This window comes from Cinclus cinclus, chromosome 3 (assembly GCF_963662255.1).
Source record: "Cinclus cinclus chromosome 3, bCinCin1.1, whole genome shotgun sequence".
Taxonomy (NCBI): Eukaryota; Metazoa; Chordata; class Aves; order Passeriformes; family Cinclidae; genus Cinclus; species Cinclus cinclus.
The window spans coordinates 110014723-110033826 of NC_085048.1; the positions used below are offsets into that span (position 1 = coordinate 110014723).

A 19104-nucleotide genomic window follows, 5' to 3' on the forward strand; every position below is an offset into this window, starting at 1 on the left:
CTGCTGAAACCACTCCAGAGCAGTGAGAGGATCAAGATTTGAGAGCAGCCTTTGCTTGGCCTCGGTCTGCAGCTGTGCTCCAGCTGCTGCCGCTCTGTGCTGCTCCCTCGCTTTGCCTGCTGCTCCATGGAGCTGCAAAGGAAGTCTTGAGGGAAGAGAGGAAGCTGTGGGATGAGATGATTTGCTGGCTGAAGGCAGCAGCAGGATGGCAGCAGTTTTGAGTGTAGAGATTTGGGTGCCTTGGGGCACTGGCCCAGTGGGACTGAGTAAGATTTCTCTCTGCTCCCAGTGCTGACAGCAATGGCAGGTGACAGGGTCTCCCTGTGACCTCCTGCATGTGAGTCCCAGAAGCAGCTCCAGGGAGTCACTCTTTCTGAGAAATGGACTGATTTGTGCTTTCAAATCCCCAGCCTGTCTTTACTCCTGAAAGGCTCATGGCAGAAGGGAAGGAGAAAGCAATGAAACCCTCTAGGAATCTTGGACTTTTTGAATTCAACTTTTTTCTTCTCACTGCTTCATATGGGCTGGAGGTGTTTTGCCAATACTCAACATGTGTCCCACAATTAGACACAGAGAGAAGGAGGCCCAGAGGTGATAACCCTACGAATGTTAGGTGATGCTGGTTAAGTTTTTGGTGATATTGGTTGCGATATCGGGGTTAGCATAAACTCACTGTTGGATGCTTCATTCACACAGGGGTACGGACTCCATTCACAATGGGATAAGCATGAAAAATCTGCCACCATGCATCTCTTTGTGCAGTCACATTTGCTTTGCAATTCTCTTCTGCTTCCTCTTCCCCCTTTTTGTTTGGTGCCCTTTGAGGTACAAGAGAGCTTCTGCAGGTGTGGGGGGTCCCGGTGACTCTCAGGGGTGCCCATGGGATCGGTCACCAGCCCTGTGCTGCAGCCCTGATGCCTCACACACCTTCCTGTAGCTCAGGGCTGCCTAGAGCAAGTGCTGAGAGACAGAGTTGTATACACCTCTTAAATAACATGTTGCTGTAGTGGGCATTGTTTTTGGTAGGGGATTCTGGGAAAAGGCAGAGTTTCAACTGTTCTTTCCCAGGCGTGGAATCTTATGGGACACCCTGCTGCTCCTTTTCTGGGGAATGTGGAGGTGGAGTGGAGTGAGTGAGAAACAAGCCTGGATTGTAGCATGGAAACTGAGCTCCAGAGTGCCAGTGCAGACTTTTATTGCTGAACTGCCTGCTGGGGATGAAAAAGAAGGAAAATGCCCCAATAACTGCCCAAGGGGATTGTGTCTTAGGGACAGGTATAGGGAGGTGACAAGAAACAGGAGCATGACCCAGTCTCACAGCTTCTAGGAGACCGTGACATAGGGACTCCATAGGCCAGACATTTCAGAAAGGCTGTCTTGTAAAAGAGCCACAAATGAAGACACTGAAACCCCTCTATTTGTCTCTTGGATTTGTGTATGCTTTTGACAGCAACAACATCCTGCAGGAAGGAGCTCCACAATTTCATTAAGTACTCCTTGAAAAGCACCTCCCATTGTTTGACTGAGCTGCCAGCCTGGTAATTTCAGAGGGTGCTGCCTAGTTCTTGGGTGGAGAGAAAAATCCATCTTTTTGGTACTTGCCTTTCAGGGAGATGAAGGAGAAGGGACTGGTCAGCATCAAACTCCTGGCTGGGTCCCATTCAGAAGTCCTGCTTTCAAGGCTTCGTGACATTTGCTTGGCAGTTACCAGTGAGGTGAGAACACTCTTGTGAATTGTGCCCTGTACTTCATACACAGTGTGTAGAGTAGCTATGTGCTTGTTCATCTCCATGTGTGCTCAGAGACTGCCTTCATTTCTCTTTTTAGATCTTGTATTTCTAATGTCTGTCAGCTTTCTATGGGATCTGTGTGTAGATGTAGTTGTATTCACTGGTAGGTCGGGTATCTGACACTCATCTTTGAGTGAGCTGCCATTATCATGAAATGTGCAAATGCAGAAAAAGATACTCTAATTATGTTATTTTCAGAGTCCTAGTCTCTGCCCGAGCTGTCATTCAACACTGCAAATTAGTCTGTAGACCTGAGCGTGTGTTTTCTGTTTCCTGGCTGAGTGCTTCAACTGCTGGTGTTGCTTTTTTAAACAGGAGCACGTGACTCTTTTATCTTTATGACTGACGCCTTTATGGTTTGAAAGCAGCCCTTACTTTAATTTGGTTCTTTGTGTTTCAAAGAAAAGAGCCTAAAGGGAAAGCAGTTGACATTAAAGAAGGCTTAAGTAGATACTTTATGAAATTTCTTATTTTTAGGCCTGTTACATGCAAGTCTGAGGCCAGATACTGGTGCCAGTGGAAGTGTCATGCTGTGCATGTGCTCTTCTGCTCTTATTGTGCTTTTATGTTCCTCTGGACACAGTGGGATGTGTTGTCATTTCCTGAGTCGTCTGTCTAAGGCAACTGGTTTTCTTTCCGAGGTCATTCTTATGTTTCCCCTCATGACTTCCCCAGGTGACCAACCTCCGCTCAAAGGTGTCCTACTCGGCCATTGTCACTCTGGGAGAGCTCTTTGTGACCTTGAAGAAGGACATGGACTCTGAGGTGGATGAGGTGGCTCGGGTCCTTCTGCACATGATGTGTAATTCGCCAGAGTTTGTTGAGAAAGCAGCCAGTCACACCCTGGGGATCATGGTGGAGAATGTAACTCCTGCACGAGCAATGACTGCTCTCCTGGACAGTGGAGTCAAGTAGGTTTCTTGTTTCAGTGATATTCTTCACCTTCTAGAGTACTTCTAGGTGGGGGAAGGGATGAGAGAAAGAATGGGAATGGTGGGAGGGAAGGGTCCTGTATCCTGCATCTTCTGTCAACTCAGTGACTGGATTCTCCAATCCACCTCATTTCTTTCCTCTTCTCCCTTATTTCTGCCCTCCCTCAGCCTATGAGTTCTCAGAATCACAGAACTGTAGAACATGGGAAGTTGGACGAGGCCATGAGGATGATTAAATCCAGTTCCTGGCCTTGCACAGAGCACCCCAAGAGTCACACCATGTGCCTGAGATTGTTGTCCAAATGCTGCTTGAACTCTGTCAGGCTTGGTGCTGTTGACCACTGCCCTGGGGAGCCTGTTCCAGTGTCCCAGGCACCCTGTGGGTGAAAAAGCTTTTCCTGATATGCAACCTAAACCTCTTCTGACTCATCTTCCCGCTGCTTCCTGGAGTCCTCCCAGTCTGTCAGAGTTGCCTAGATGTGGTGAATGCTGGGGAAGTGCAAGTGCCTGCAAAGGCTAAGGATAGAGCCTTGTGCTTCTGTGGGAAGAGGGACAATTGCAATTGCAGCTATGAGTGCTCTTTGATATTTCACTGCACTAAGCACAGAGGCCCTGGGAAAAAACATGCATCCTCATGATGCCATTAACTGGAGAAATAAGGAGGGTACTTGCTGGGGTATGGAGCACCTAGGGGAGAATGTGCTGGCTGTGACACAGCCTGCACAGCAGGTGCAGCTCCTGCCAAAAGGAGTCCTGAATGACTGTCCTGGCCATAGAGCTCTACTTTCTAATCAAACTGGTGTTTCATGTTAGCCTTGAGATGATGAATCACTGCACATACACCTTCACAGGCCCACTACTATGGAATAGCTGATGCAAATGCTGCCTTAAGTGTTTGTGCTGAGCCTGATAATTATCAAAAGACACTCTCTAGAACTGGACAATCTGGGTAAATTGATTGCCACACTTTCCCCATCTTTGCAATAGGATAAAACATTCAGATGTACCCCTTGCCAATCCTCACAAAAGAAACAGGCTGCATTGCTGCATATTCTGCAACTTCACGGCCCACAGTGTGTTTTCTCTGCATCTGTATTTTTCCAAAGCTCTGCAGATTTGGGGATAAATGGCTGGAATGAGCCTCAGTCCTGCTGCAGCTCTGTGTAATGGGTGCCCTCTGATAGGTTAGCATGAATGGTCTTTCATTTCTAAAGAATTCATATGTAATCTATTTTTTTATCTTTCTCAGTGGAAATTGTGGCAAAGACACTGAATATCAGGTAGTGCAGGGAGACTGAATTCCTTCGTCTTCCTTGCAGACAGTCCTTGTGTCCAATGCTAATTTGAGTTTCTCTGAGGACAGAAGCTTCTACAGATGTCTGAAGCTGCAGGGAGAAGCCAGGCCTCCTTCCCGCAGCAGTGGCAGGGAGCACGCTCTGGCCAAGGCCTGTGCTGCTGTTGCTCCTTCTCCCTGTGCATCAGTGTTTGCTCTCCTCTTGCCAGGAGCCGCCACGCCCAGGTGCGGAAGTGTGCGGCGCAACTGCTGCTGTCCTTGATGGAGAAAATTGGAGTCACGAAGCTCGCAGGCACACCCAGGGCTGAGAGGCTGGCGCACGCGGCAGGGACGCTTGCTCAGGACTGCCACAAGGACACAAGGTAACCATCTTCATTTCACCTCCTCACGCAGGAAAACTGTCTTGTGTCTGTCTAGAAAGGTAAAACCACAAAAGAGTGGAAACGAAAGGCAATATTAAGTTACCTCACGGTGTGGATAAGGGCCATAGAGGCATGGAATACCCGGAGTTGTATGGGATCCATTGGGGCCATGGAGTCCAGCTGCCAGCCATGTGCAGGACATGCCAAGAGTCACTCCATGTGCCCAAGGGCATCATCCAAACGTTTCTTGAGCTCTGTCAGCCTTGGTGCTGTGACCACTGCTCTGGATTACCTGGGGAAATGACTGTAGTGGGTAAGCTGAGGTTGTCCAGCAAGAAGGAGCATTGCCAACTTCCTGTGACTTGAAGGATTCTTTCCTGAGATCAAAAGAGCTCAGATTTGGCAGTCAAACAGTTTTGTTTGATCTTAGGTGCACAACACAGAGCCAAAATGTTGCCTCATGTTCATCACTGAAAGACCCAAAGCAGATCTTTCTTGTTAACTTAAAACTTTTCTAGAAGTATTTCAGGGCTAATGTATTCAGTCTGTCTAAACCTCTTCTGCAGCTTTCTAGAATGCTGTTGTCTGTGGCTCAATGACCTCTAAATTTCAGCCTCTTCGGTTAACAGGTTTCCTTTGTTTGTTCGATTTCCTTCCTTCCTTTCTTCCTTCCTGGAATCCTTCCTTCCTGGAATCCTTCCTTCCTTCCTGGAATCCTTCCTTCCTGGAATCCTTCCTCCCTTCCTCCCTTCCTCCCTTCCTCCCTTCCTCCTTCCTTCCTTCCCTCCTTCCTTCCTTCCATAGGAATTATGGACAGGAGATGGTGAAGATGTTGATAAATCATCCAAAATGTAAAATGCTTTTGGAGCGATCCGTTCCTGCCTGTGACCTGGAAGATATTCTGAGAAGAATAAAGAAGAAAGTAAGTGCTTGGCAGGAGAAATGTCTCCTTTGTGCAAGTATAGCCACAGCTAATAGGACATCAAACATACCTAATCTGTCTTTATCTCATTCCCCTTCTGCTCAATCATTTTGCTCCTGGGAATGAGCTGTTAATCCCCAGCCTGTTCATCTGCAGACCACAAAGGAACTGATATTCTTAGGGGAAAAGTGGGGCTTTGAATATTTTGACTATTGGTCACAAAGAGGAAAGGGGAAGAGGAGAAAGTGGGTTTACATTTAAGCATAACTCCCCACCCTGCTGTCCCTGCTCTGCTCCCAGTAAAGCAATGAAGTGAGAAAAGTGCTTCTGAGGAGAACAGAGTCTTTGCAAAAGACACTGGAAGCAGTAGTGCCAAGAGAATTTCCAAAACTGCAGCAGATGTCCCAGTCAATCCTAATTGCTACAATTACCGTCTGTCTTTTGGGAATACTGCCCTGCTGTCAAGCCCTGTGGAGCTGGAAGAAGCTTGGTGAATCCAGCAGCATCCAGAGGAAAATCATTTGTCTTGGGGGGACTTTCATTGTTTTTATCTACGTTATAGAAGGGAGCGTGCCCTTTGTGCACAAACAGGGAGAGCGAGTGTTGAACCAAATCACCTTCCAACAAAATTGGCCCACCCCAAAGAGTCCTAATTTTTCTGCTTTTTCCTATAAGAACTCTTGGTGCCTACCAGTTTCCATTATTCCCATTTATGCTCGAGACTCATGAACTGGGGAGTTTAAACTGCTGCTCACTATGGCAGCACCCATAACCTGCCTTGGGCTATTGCAAACAAAGAGTTGGCATCACTGAATCTCTGGTCTGTTTCCTTCTGTAGGTTTGCAAATATTTCCCTAAGACTTGGTAGCAGTGATCCTGGTTCTAACTTGTGTTTTTAAGCAGACAGTTTCCTATTCTATATTCGAAATGTTGGTGGGGTTTCTCTGTGTCCTTGTAGGGGATGGAAGAGCAGAAGGGTGAACGCCCATGTGTCAAGAGCCCTGTGAAGATGAGGAGCCATGTCTCAAAGAAGCCCCAGGCCACATTTCCTTCTAGTCAACGGTACTGAGCACTTTTGTTAGATGTGACAAAGCACACAACAAGCTTGACATTTCTCTTCCTCAGGAAGATCATTCTGGAGAGATGGCCTGTGCCACTGATTTTTTCCTTAACCTACAAATTTTCTTTGATAAAAATGCCTATATCTGCATTAATAATATTTGTAGATTGTCTCCCGTAATGATTGTCTTGAAGTCCATGCTGTTTTCAGAGCCTCATGATTCTCTAGCTTGAAATCACAGCATGAGTAAAGCACCTCTGGATGTTTTGCTCACAATTATCTGCAGGTATTATCACCAACAAGCCATCATTTGCTTTTATTTTCCAGGGTGAAGTCGACCTCGGATGGACGCCTCCTACACCATCCAAAAGTCCAGGTCACGTTGCCTCCAGCTGTGGATGAAATGGAGATGCTCCAGAAGCTTGATGATCTCCTGGAAGCCAAGGGGTTTGAGACACGGATGGAAGGAGTGGCACTCCTCCTAGACCTGTGCAAAAACAGCCCCAAGCTCATCACCACAAACATTGTCCAAGTATGTAGGGTATCTTCACTGTTCCTTCCCTTCAGCTCCTCTCCCAAGCCTGTAGCAATGAAGTTAATTCAGTCTGTCTTGGCACTACATCCTGCCTTGTTGGGACAGGCTGGTCCCTCTTACCCAGACAAATTTAATTCAGGTCCAGCATGCAGGACAAGTTCTTTCAGTCCAGCTGTATTTGTCTGGCAGGTGCCTATTGATGTTGTTCATCACATGATGACAGAATTTTCCACTGCCCTAACCTTTGCTGTCTCCTACTCCCAGCTGGGTTCAATGAAAGGAATCCAGCCACTGAAAGCATGGCAATTCTTCTCTTGATGAAAAATGGGTTTGGATGTGGAAGAGAAGTATCAGGCTGGGTTGGTATAACCCAAATGTTTTTACAGACATACTTCTCCAAACTCCATCCTGTCTTGCACAAACACAACTGTGGCTACTCGTTTCCATTCTTGTCTCTATTGCACTTGGTAAAGATGGTGTGTAACCTTCTCGGGTATTGAATGCTCATTTCTACATCCCCTCTCCAAACAAGGACATTTTAATCCACCTTTCCTGCTGCTTGTTCTCTTCACAGATTTTTGATCATTTTGTCCTGAGAATATCTGACACGCACAAGAGAGTGAAGCAGATGGCGCTGGACGTGCTGGCAGAAATGATAGCCATCCTGGAAGATGCCTTGAACCCCGTGATTGTCCGTTTAGTGGAAGGAATACTAAAGAGCCTGAACTCAAAGGATACCGGGGTTCATGCTGCAGCTGTGAAAGCGCTGGAAAAATCCGTTTCTCATTTTGGTAAGGCTGACATGGACTCTCCTCAACTGTGTCTCTGCCTCTCTGACACAAGAGAACACTGAGTGCCATGAGAGCTCTTGTTGCCCGTGGAACACTGCAGCTGACATCCACCAGAAGCTGTGGGGGTGCAGTCCTTAGGCACCAGTCCCCCAAGAGGCTTGAATGTGCATCAGCATTTCCCACAAGTGCCAGGAGCCCTTGGCTCTGTGCTGCTTGTCTGGAGAGGAGGTCCTGGACTACAGCTTTGCTACAATTCAGAGGCAAAGGGGATTTTGGAGTTTGCTTGGACCCCATTAGATTTCCCAAATGAATAGCTTTGCTGTTGCCATGAAGGGACACTGGCCCATCATGGCTTCTGCAGAGCAGCCCCCTGGAAGGCTCCACATTATAGGCAGTAGCTGCCTCCGTTCCACCTTTCCCATTTGTCTTCTTTTTTCAAATGGGACACTTATGATTCACCAAGTGCATTTCCTTAAAACAAGCAGATAGAAATACAGCTGTCAGTGATGTCTTGTTCCACATGTTGTTTTCATGGAGCAGGATGGCTGTGGCAATTACCTACACAGGCAAGGACTGCTCTAAATTCCTTTGTCACAGAGATTTATGTCAGCACTGAAAATGCTGCTCGGGAGAAATATGCCTGACAAATGGAGTGTTGAAGAGGCAGATCTTCAAGGGGAGTTTCCACTTTCTCCACCTCAGCTGCTCTGTGAACTCCTGAACTGCCTGACGCTGTGCCTTTGTGTATCCCAAGTCTGGGCTTCTTCCTGTTTGCTCTGGAGTTCAAAACCTTTTCACTGCTTACGTGTGATTGAACTCTTGAGGTCCTTGATCTGAAATGTTTAACGTAGCTCCAGGTCCAGCAGACAACTTTGCATTGACAAATGTGAACGGAGAGGTTTTCTTTGGGAATTTGAACCCCCCTCAAGTAGGCTGGAAGGAAAGATATACATCAGCAGAAAATTACTTGATTTTATAAATTGGGGCTGCCCCTGCCCTTCCCCTCCCCACTCTCCTTTCTCCTAGGACCTCAGAAGAGTGAGCAGAAACGTGTGTTTCTCTTGTAGATAAAGTAGCACTGATGAAAGAGTTCAGCCACCAATGGAGTCAGCTGAGTGGCCAAGCTCTGCTGGATGTGACAGAGCGTATCACAGGTATGGCCTCTGCTAAGCCAAGAGGTCTCCCCAGGGAGCATTTCCAGGGCATTCCTGGCAATAGACAGTAGAGTAGCTGCTCCAAATCAGGAGGTGCTGAGCTTGTCCCTCCTGCCCAATGCCCATGGCAGCTGTGTTTGGCAGGTTTTCCCTGGCTGCTGCAGAGGTGTGCAGTACCTGGCACGGGGGTGGCGCTCGGCCTTGGGGCCGAGCTCTCACTGGGGCATCTCAGAGCCCACCTCCAGGAAAGGGAGGGGTTAAAAATACCCGAGCTGGCTCTTCTCTTGGGAGCTCAGGGTCATCTCTGGTCCTTTAGGGAAAATGTAGCAAGTGCTGTTTCAGGCAATCCGTTTCTTTTGTCCTCACAGAATTCTCATTTTGCTCTTGAAAAGTTTTGAGACTGAACCCTGCAGTGCCTGGGGGTCACAGCTTAGGTCAAAACTCAGCACCCAGATTAGGGGCACGGATTTGGTGCAAGGCAGCCTTTGGGGCCAGAGGGGCAGAAGCAGAGTGCTGAGGCTCCCTGCCTGTGCTGTCAAAGTGGCATTGGACTGAGCATTTCAGGGTGTGCAAACAGTGTCTTCCTGTGTCAGTGCTGTCCAAAATGCTACAAATGCAGCTGATAATTGATTCCTCAGAGGAGCTTGCTATGTCAGCAACAGCCCAGGAATGGAAAAGTGATAATCTCTATATATAGTGGACAAGATGATTTACAGCCTTGCTTTAACGGGGTCTAAATGCACTGCTAAGTGTGCCAGCATCTTTAAATGCAAGGTTTCATAGATGTTGTGTCTTCTTCAGCAATCTCAAATGCTCAGTGTTCGGTGATTGAGAATGTCAAAAGCGCTTGAAAGGGCATTGGAATAAAGTAGATGTCTAGGAAGAGGGAATTTAGTTTTGGAGATATTTTGATCTCTTCTTCAAATAAAGGAAATAAACATAAATTAGGACTCTTTTAGGAAGAGCAGATGTTCTCTCTGAGATTTAGTGGGAACAAACAATGTTTTCTCAAGTTCCATTGTGACCAATGTCTTGAATTGGATTTTAACTGAAATTAACATCCATTTTGAAATGGATGCCATAACCCTTTTCCTGCTTGGCAGAATTGGTTTTGGGCACTTTCAGGAACTGTTTAAATATTGATGATTGCTGGTGGATTACGAGCATAGAGAAAATGAAGTCTCTTCCACCACAGAATAAGAAGTGGTTACTGCATAACATTTTGCCTGATCAGAAAATATGAATGGTGTCCAGAGCATTTCAGGTTTTGATGTCTCAGCCACATCTGCCATGCAAGGAGCCTGTTGGTTGTCAATGTTTTGTCTGTGTTTGACAAAGTTCAGTCCAGAAATTGAGCAGGGAGAAGGCTTCAGAGAGAAAGGGAGAAGACACTCGTGTTGTGGTTAAATTTCATTCATCTGTGTTGCATTTTTCTCTCTACATTCTACTATTGCAGTGCACATTGCAAGAAAAATGCCATTAACATTGGGAGGGGGAATGACATTAAAATGTGCAGATGCACAAATGCCACAGCAATGAGGTCTGGGTAATTACCTAAGACACCCTGAGGTTTGAAGCAGCTGTTTGTTGGAAGGCACAAAAGCATTGTGCCAAAGACAGCAGCTAGTCACTGATGTTTCTAAATCCAGCTGTCAAGCAGCACCCATGTCTGGTGGGCTGGAGTTTGGAAGTGTGGTCTAATAGTGCCCTTTGCTGTGTGCCACTGAACAAAGGGAAGAGCCAGATTGGATTCTGGCACTTTGACATCAAGGGTCACAAAGATGGAATTGTCCTTTTTCTTAGAAACCTTTCAATTGAATCTCCATGGTGCATTTCCAAATCTTCAGTGTGGGTTTAGACAACTTCCTAATGGAAATGAAAGGGAAGTTGACATTTTAGTCATTCTTGATGTTGAAACAGGTTGTGAAATGATCCAGTAAAGGTACAAGTTCTGCCACAGGTGCAAGTATTTGTTTGGAGACAGTACTCCTGAGGTGTTGGTGGTTCTATTTTGGGGAGGATCAGCTGCTTTGGCCATTTCTGGATCGTGGGGCTCTGTGTGCTATTTCACTGCTCTTAGCCAGAGAGGCTTCCAAGAAGCAAATCTCGAGGTGGATCCTTGTTTGCATTAAGGTTGTTGTTTCAGAAGCTTGTGTCTCTGTCCCGGCAGTGCTTGTGGAAGGGGTTTATGCCAGGAGCCCTGAAGTGGTCCAGCGCTACGCCCTGCCCGTGCTCTGGTCCTTCCTGGAGAACAAGGCGCTGCCTGTCCGCAGCGCCAATGTGCGCACGGTGGTCACCAGGCTCGCCTCTGCCCTCTACGAGGTGATGGGCACCAAGCTGAAGAAGCGTGCTGCCAGCCAGCCCCCACATGTCCAGGAAAACCTCTCCAACATCCTGGGCTGGTGAAGGCTTGATGTTCTCCAGCAAGTTGACCAAGTGCTGAGATGGACACCTGCGCTTCTGACCTTTTAGCTGGGCCAGAAATGACAAAATACTCAGGAAGGGTGTGCATCTGCCCCTGCTCTCTCCACTGCCCTTCCTAGTCATGGCATGCTCAGGGGCCTGAAGACACTCTGGATTGAGGACAAAGTGAAGGACTAGCATGGCTCAGCCTCCCACAGAGGTAAGGTGGGAGCTGGGCCGCTCTCTGGCGGGAGGAAGGGTCTTGTGCCAGCCTGGAGAGCCTGTGCACATTGGCAGGGAGCAGTTGTGCCCTGCAGGTGCCCCCTGCCATGAGCTGTGCTGCTGCCAGTGCCCCATGGAGCTGTAGGGCTGCTGAGCTGTGGGGCAGGGAGAGGAGCAGGAGGCTGCATGTGCAGCTGAGCCATTGCTGGGAAGCACAGGGCTCTGGGCTCCCTGCTGTCCCAGGGCAGCCCAGAGGCCAGGGAGTTCCCCTGGGAGCTCTGTGGAAGTGGCTCAGGGTGTGCCCCTGGCCTGCCTCCAGAGGGTGATGGTAGGAGAATGTTTCCCTGTGCAGCTATTTATGAATTTCCAAGAAATGTGTTCTATGAAATATGGAGCTTCAGATGCTTTAGGTTTGCATTGCAGCCTCTGTTACATTTTGTGTCTCCATTTTGCAGACCTGCCTGGCTCCTGTGTTTCCACCAAGTTTTCTCTGGACATTCATTTGTGCATTTACCCACAAAGTCCTTTCCTGCTGTCCAGAAGAGCTCTTTCCTCCAAGCCCAGGAAGAAGCTGCTGCCTATCCAAAGAGCGTTTGAAGACATGGATTTATGCATTAGCCTGTATAGTTCCAGATGTACATATGTTCTGATAGTTATCTGTAGGTTTCAATAAATATATTTTGATTGTATCTTAATAATTTTGTTGTTATATTTTTTATTGTGTATATTTTTGGTGGTATGTTTTGTTTTTTTATATTTTATAGTTTTATATTTTTTCCCACTGACATGCTAGGGGTGGCCAGGTCCTTGAGACCTTGAGATGGGGAAGGGAGAGCTTCCCTGATTTTGTGAGTTTCTCTGGGAGGGTGGGGCCAGTGGGGGGAAGGAGGCCAAGGCCACGAGATTCGAAGCAGGTAAAGGAGGGTGGGGGGGCAGTTACTGGTACTCACCCCTTTTTGGCTCTGGAAGGAGGAAGGCAGCTGGAAAACCTCACCGCGCCATCCCAGTGCCAGGAGCTGCCTCTTCTGGTGTTGGACCTCACACCCCTGCCAGGATGCTGTCCTGCTTCAGTTTGCTATCTCCAAGCATCCTGTTGGAGCACCGGGACCGACACTGCTCCAAGGATTCGTGAGCAGAGTCTCTCCTCCACCCTTCCCATCTGGGACACAGCTGCCATCACCCCCAGCTCTCCTGCAGCTGTGCAGGGATCCACACACCTGCCCTGTCCACTGGGAACCTGCCAGAGCTCACTGCCAATGGCGATGGTAACTGCACCAGGGGGGAAAAGAGCACACAACCAAAGGAACTGTGACTGGGTTCCTGTTAATTTCATAGTTATTGTTGTTTAGATTGGCCTTGTTGTAGATTTAGTAGAGAACTGTTCTTCCTGTCCCCCTATCTTTCCCTGAGAACCTCTTGATTTCAAAATTATACTGACTCAGTGGGAAGGATTTTACTTTCTCCATTTCAAGGGAAGGTCCTGCTTTCTCCCTAGCACACACCTGTCCATTCAAACTAGGATACGGAGCATGAGGTGCAGGGCTGATGTGTGAAAGCAGGAGGATCTCCTCCAAAGTAACTTGTTTAATTGTCCATTTTATTACTTCTCTATTTACTCCACACTACTAAGGCAAGGCAAGCTTTGCTTGCAGGCAAAACAGGCATGGGATACACTAGGGTCCCTTGCAGGATCAGCAGGGCTGGCAGTGACAAAGCAGGCAATCTGCTCCATGGTGAGCCACTACACAGCCGCATCCCAATGTGGGTTTAAGTAGCATGGTATTATGGAGAACTCCTTTTCTGCATCAGATACCAAAAGAATGTCCACAGCTTCTGGTGGCAGTCAGCTGGAGCATTCCACAGGCAACACGAGCTCTCAAGGCACTCAGTGTTCTCTAGTGTCAGAGGCAGAGACACACTTGAGGAGAGTCCATGTCAGGGGTCAGCCTTCCCAAACTGAGCAATGGATGCTTCTGCCACTAACACTGACAGGAAATAAACAAACAAAATTTCTGTGCACACCAGGGCTACGTGTGGATTAAATTATTTCTGTTTCACATCCCGGCCAGAACAACATCGTGGTCAGAATATCATTGTTCCTAGATTCTCTAACACTAAAAATATTGCTGGAGAGTTTTTGTCATTCCCATAGATTTGGTGACATCCAGACACACTTAACAATCCATTTGGGTCCAAGTTCCATATTGCAGACGATGTCTTTGGGCAGCCTGCAAGTGTCTCAGCAGAGAATGAAAAGGGATGACAATACTGACACGATTTCTCTTTGCTACTTGAAATTTAAAAGCTCCGCTCCAGCCCACACTGGCAAAATTGTCAGAAGAGGCAATTCTTCCCCACAAAATGCTTCATCTCACTCAAACAAGAAAGCCACAAGCCAACAGTCTTCTTTACGCCTCCACTGCTTTATTTGGCTATTTCTCTAATAGGAATTAGCTTCATTTATTCTTACTTTGTTTCCTGTGTTCCACGGGGCGCGCGGCGGCTCCTCCGTTGGGTTCGCGGAGGCAACGGCAGAACGGCCGCGCGCTCCGGCGGCTCCGCAGCAGCAGCAGCAGCAGCAGCAGCAGCAGCAGCAGCGCCTCTCTCGATCGGTTTTTCGATCGGTTTTCCGCTCGAGTTCCCGCTCGCCCTCCGTGCCCTTCTCCCTCTCAGACTCCCTGTGATCCCGTTCAGTCCCCTCCTTGTTGCGCCTCTCCCAGCCCGGCTCATGCCGCGCCCCGCAAGGCGGCCGTGGGCGAGCCGGCCCCCTGCCCGCCCCTGTCGGGCACGCCGCGGTGCCGCCTCCGCGGGGCTCAGTCCGTACCGCCTGTGGCACCTTTTGAAGAGCCTGTGGACGAGCTCCTCGCTGCACTGGTGGCGGTGGTGGAGCAGCACCGTCTCTTGGCTCCGCCTGGCGCGGGCCCCGGCGCTGGCCCGGCCCCGACCGAGGCCCCTCCCGCGGTTCCGCCCACAGCTGGCCCGCAGCCGCCCGGCTCCCGCCCCGCCGCCGGCGCATTCACCCGAGCGAGCCTCGCCGCCCGGCAGTTCGGCCGCCGGCCCCGAGGCGCCGGAGCCCGGGGCGGCTCGGGAAGCAGCGGCGGCCGGGGCGGGCGGGTGCCCCAGGCAGAATGCCGAGAGCGCGGTGCCGTCCACACGGGCGGAGAAGCCTCCCCTGGAGCAGCTGTACCGGGAGGGCCCGCTGCTGGGGAGCGGCGGCTTCGGCAGCGTTTACGCCGGGACCCGGCTCGCCGACGGCGTTCCGGTAAGAGACGGGGCCGGCTCGGAGCGGGGAGGGGGGCGGCGAGCGGCGGGCGGCGAGCTGAGCCCTCCGCTCGCCTTGGCTTGCAGGTGGCCATCAAGCGAGTGTCCCGGGACCGCGTCTTGGAGTGGGCGCGGCTGGTGAGTGAGCGGGGCCAGCGGGAGCAGGCGGCGGGGCGTGGCGGGCGGGGTAAGGCCAGGCCCGGCCGGGTGGGAGCCGGGACGCTGCGATGGGAGCGAGCGTGGAGCGAGCGGGGGCCGCGCAGCGTCCCGGGCCATGGGCAATGGGAGCTGCGGTGGCGCCGGGCGGGGGGTGGCGAAGGCGAGCGCAGCATCGGCGCCGCTGACGGCATGGCGGCTCCCCCGCAGCACGACGGCGCCCTTGTGCCCCTGGAGCTGGTGCTGCTCTGGATGGCGTCGTGGCCCGGCTTCCGCGGCATCGTGCGGCTCCTGGACTGGTTCGAGCTGCCCGACGGCTTCGCGCTGGTCATGGAGCGTCCGGAGCGCTGTCAGGACCTCTGGCACCTGCTGCACGCGGGGGGGTTCCTGCCAGAGCCCGTGGCGCGGGCGCTGTTCCGGCAGGTGCTGGGGGCCGTGCGGCACTGCACCAGCCGCGGCGTCCTGCACCGCGACATCAAGGCCGAGAACGTGCTCATTGACCTGGCCACCGGCGAGGCGAAGCTCATCGACTTTGGCTGCGGCACGATCCTGCAGGACACCTTCTACACCCAGATGGCCGGTGAGCCCAAAGCCGGGGCCCAGCCGGGCAGTGGAGCTTCTCCCCTGTGCTTCCACAGGTGGAACACACAGGGAGGGAGGGAGGGAGTGAGGGGGAATGCTGCTTCAGCCGGCTGCAGCCAAGTTGCATTTTGGCAGGAGCTGGGGCTGGCTTTTGAGGAGCTGGCTGGGAGGGAGGGAGCAATCAGCATTGGCCTGATGAGCTGTGCCCGTGTGCCATAGGAACGCGGGAGTACTACCCACCGGAGTGGATCCTCTTTGGCCGCTACCATGGCCAGCCAGCCACCATCTGGTCCCTGGGCATCCTGCTCTATCAGCTGGTGTGCAGGCACCTTCCTTTCAAAAGCAGAGAGGACATCGTCCGGGGACAGCTCTTCTTCCCGCCCCGGGTGTCTCAAGGTGGGGATGAGCCTTCAAGGCACAGGAGCAAGAACGGCTTTGGGAGAGGGCAGGTGGCACATAAGTGTCCTGCTGTTGCAGCTGGGGAGGAGGTTCATCTCCTGGGCTGAGCTGGAGGAGGCGGCACGTGTGCTTCTGCTGCTCTCTTCCAGAAGAGAGGATGGATGGGAAGCTGTGCGAACAGCTCTGAGCACTCTTAGTGTGCTGTGGGCACTGTGAAATCTGGGAGAGCATGGACAGGAGCTGACCAGCAGTTTCTGGTTTCTCTCTGCAGAGTGCCAGCACCTGATCAGGTGGTGCTTATCCATGGACCCTGCAGACAGGCCATCCTTGGATGACCTTTTAGAACATTCTTGGGTGCAGAAGCCCCACCTGGCCCAGGAGACAGCAGAGATCCATCCCTCTGCACAGTAGGATCCAGGATGCCCGCAAGCAGCAGCTGCTCGTGTCTCGTGGCTCTCAAAGAATTGCCCAGAGCATTTCCCAGTGGCCCTGGCATGGAGCAGAGAGCACAGCCAAGGAGGTGCTTCCTCAGGTCCCCGGCGATTTGTGGAGGGAGCGGCTCAGGGCTCCCCATCCTATTGGAGAAATTGTGGCACAGTGCAGTGAAGTTGCCACAGAGTGGAAAAGGGGAAACATCCCCCTGCAGCTCAATGGCCTCGTGATGTCCCCGCGAGCCAAGGCACATCTGGCGTGTTCTTCTGGAGATCAGCGCAGAGCTGGAGAACGCCGTTCTCGAGCTGGCCACTGGCAGGGCAAAGCTGATGGGCTTTGGTTGCAGCCCCTTCCTAGAGGACACGCTCTGCACCCCGACGAAATCAAGATGAGTCCCCAGGCGGTGCAGGGGTGGGGGGATGCTCGTGCCTCCAGGCATGGCAGGGCTCAGCCTGGCCACGTGCCGGAGGTTCCCCTTGGGGTGGCAGTGGACAATATTAATCTTTCTGCCAACTGCTCAGCTGCTTTTTGGTGGGGCAGGGGATGGATGTTGTGGAAGGGGAGCCGGCTCCTGGCCTCGCTCACAGCTTCTTCCTGCCAGCATGGCACAGGCTGGGGTGGGGGCATCCGGCCTGACATAAGCGTCCATCCGTGTGGATGGGGAGCAGCAGAGGGGGACGGGTTCTTTAGCCATGGCCCAGCTGCTCTGCTTTGCAGGCCCTTGAGGAAGGGGTGGGCATACAGGTGGGAAAGGTAGGGTTTTTCCCCACCACTGGAGAGATTTTAGTATCATAAAGAGCGGTCAGACCTTCCCCAGTCCCGTGAAACGGTGACAACCTTTGGTGCTTTTTCTTGTTTCCAGGTCTTGTTTTGAAATGACTTTCATGCAATTGTTCTTTGTTTTTTCCAGAAAGATTGCAGCTTGTGTCCAGACCAGATGGAGCAGCACCAGCACCGTCCTTGGAGTGCGTCCCATGCTGGTGCTCCCCGGGGAGGGTCCACGGTGTGCAAGGACGTCCCTGCAAGAAGGATGAGGACCTTGTGTGTGATCGGCTCCTCTCCTGGCAGCCGGTCTCCAGAGGTGGGTACCCGGTTCCACAGCTCGGGTGGCAGAAGGGCTTAGGGCAAACGGCAGCAGGCACACGAGAATGTCGCTCTTGCAGCTGCTGAGGAGGTTGTTGTGCCATGCTTGAGCAGAAGAGGTGGAGCGTGTCCTGCCACGCTGCTCTCCTCTAACAAGGAGGGAATGGGCTGGGAGGTTTGGGCTCTGAGCACAGCCAGCAGCCTGGCCTGAGCACAGGCCATGGTGAGACAGGGGGGACAGGAGCCTGCTGCCACTGACCGTGGCTTTCTGGTTTCTGTCCCCAGGCTACCAGCAGCTCATGCCATGGAAACGGCACCGCTCGACCTGCCAGTCTGGGAGGGCTGGACGGCAGCGGGTGTTCATTTGCTGCCAAAAATAAATCATTCTTGTTACTAACATCATCATCATCATCGGAGCATTTCTTTCATCCTTTTTTCAAGCTTTTGGCACCCTTCTTCCACCGAAATCTCTTTGCCTCTTTCCTCATCCACTTGGTGGAATGGGTGGGGGGGTTTAAGTAACACAAAAAGTTCAGCAACAATTCCTGTTGCCAACCGCAGCAGTCTCTTCAAGAACCTGGAGTTGGTAGCCAGGCCCACATTTCACTTGGAAAGGGGAGTGGTTTGCAGGGACAAAGATGTCCCTCTGCTGCAAAAGCAGGGAGGAAATCAGAAGCAGCAAAATGCAATTTCAGCTCTACCCCCGCCCAAAGTTGTCTGCATCTTTGCCCTCCACTCCAAAATAGGCAGGCAAGGCTGGACTTGAACAAGGTTCAAGTCCTTCATGGTCCCTTGGCATTAAAGGGATCAAGTAAAACTCTCGTATGCAGTAATTGGAGTACAGCTACTGTAGGGATAAAAGAAATGTTGGAAGCTGGGACATCCTTCTTGACTCCTTTGTCTCCCCAGGTGTTGTAGCCTGGATAGCTGTTAAGATGGTTGCAGGTAAAGGAGCAGCAAGGGCCTTTGTATGGGATCCACGGAGATGCTTATTTCAGCCACTGCGTGGATAGTCCAGGGTCAGAGGCAAAGACAAAGGGGAACGTCGGGGTGAGGGTCCAGGTTGAAGCAGATGGGTGTCCTGGGCAGGGGGAGCATCAGGGAGCACTTACCAGGGGACATGGGGGTGGCACAAAGGTGGGGTTAGGGCATGGGAGCCAACAGGGAAACAGGGTGGGAGTGACCGAAAGCCTGAGAGACAGGGAGAGGGCAGGGGGCTGGCCCAGGGAACAGAACAGGGCTACATTGGCATGACAGAACAGGGCTTGCTATGAGAGAAGCCTCTCGTGTCTTCCTAACTAGGGAATGCCTTTTAGGGTCTCCACAGTGGGGTGTTTTGGGTTCAGTTTGAGTTTGGGTGGAGATACTGCTTTAGTGTAGTGGTTTTGGATTGTTAATTTGAACGTTTTTAGTTGTGAGATAGGATTAGGAGGAAGATAAAACAGGCTTAGCTTTAAATGGTACAAAGACAAACTTTATTACCAGAAACTATAGGGGAAAAAAGAAGAAGAAAAGTTAGAATAAAACTTCAGACTACTCTTCTTCTTTCCACACATTTGGTTTTTTTGCATTGACAGCATACAAAGAACAACTCAGTTAGTTTACCATTTCTAAAATAGTCATTTACTTGTTTCTTTCAGAGAGGAGATTCTTCAGCCTATAGAGGTTTTTCATAAGAAACCATTTTTAGGTGGTCTTGCTGTTCTAGTGTTTAGCCGTCAGGGAG

The 19104-nt window shown here is 51.0% G+C and overlaps 1 protein-coding gene across 1 annotated transcript in view; it reads left to right on the forward strand.

Moving 5' to 3' along the window:
* Positions 1–16253, forward strand: part of LOC134042003 (serine/threonine-protein kinase pim-1-like) — a gene marked incomplete at its 3' end in the record, with an annotated part of 31873 nt that extends 15620 nt beyond the window's left edge. The window contains exons 2-6 of the mRNA XM_062489075.1: positions 14593–14727; positions 14814–14864; positions 15093–15462; positions 15684–15860; positions 16135–16253. Coding sequence (XP_062345059.1) covers positions 14593–14727; positions 14814–14864; positions 15093–15462; positions 15684–15860; positions 16135–16253 — 852 coding nt within the window. The remainder of the gene's footprint in view (positions 1–14592; positions 14728–14813; positions 14865–15092; positions 15463–15683; positions 15861–16134) is intronic.
* Positions 16254–19104: the final 2851 nt, after the last annotated feature.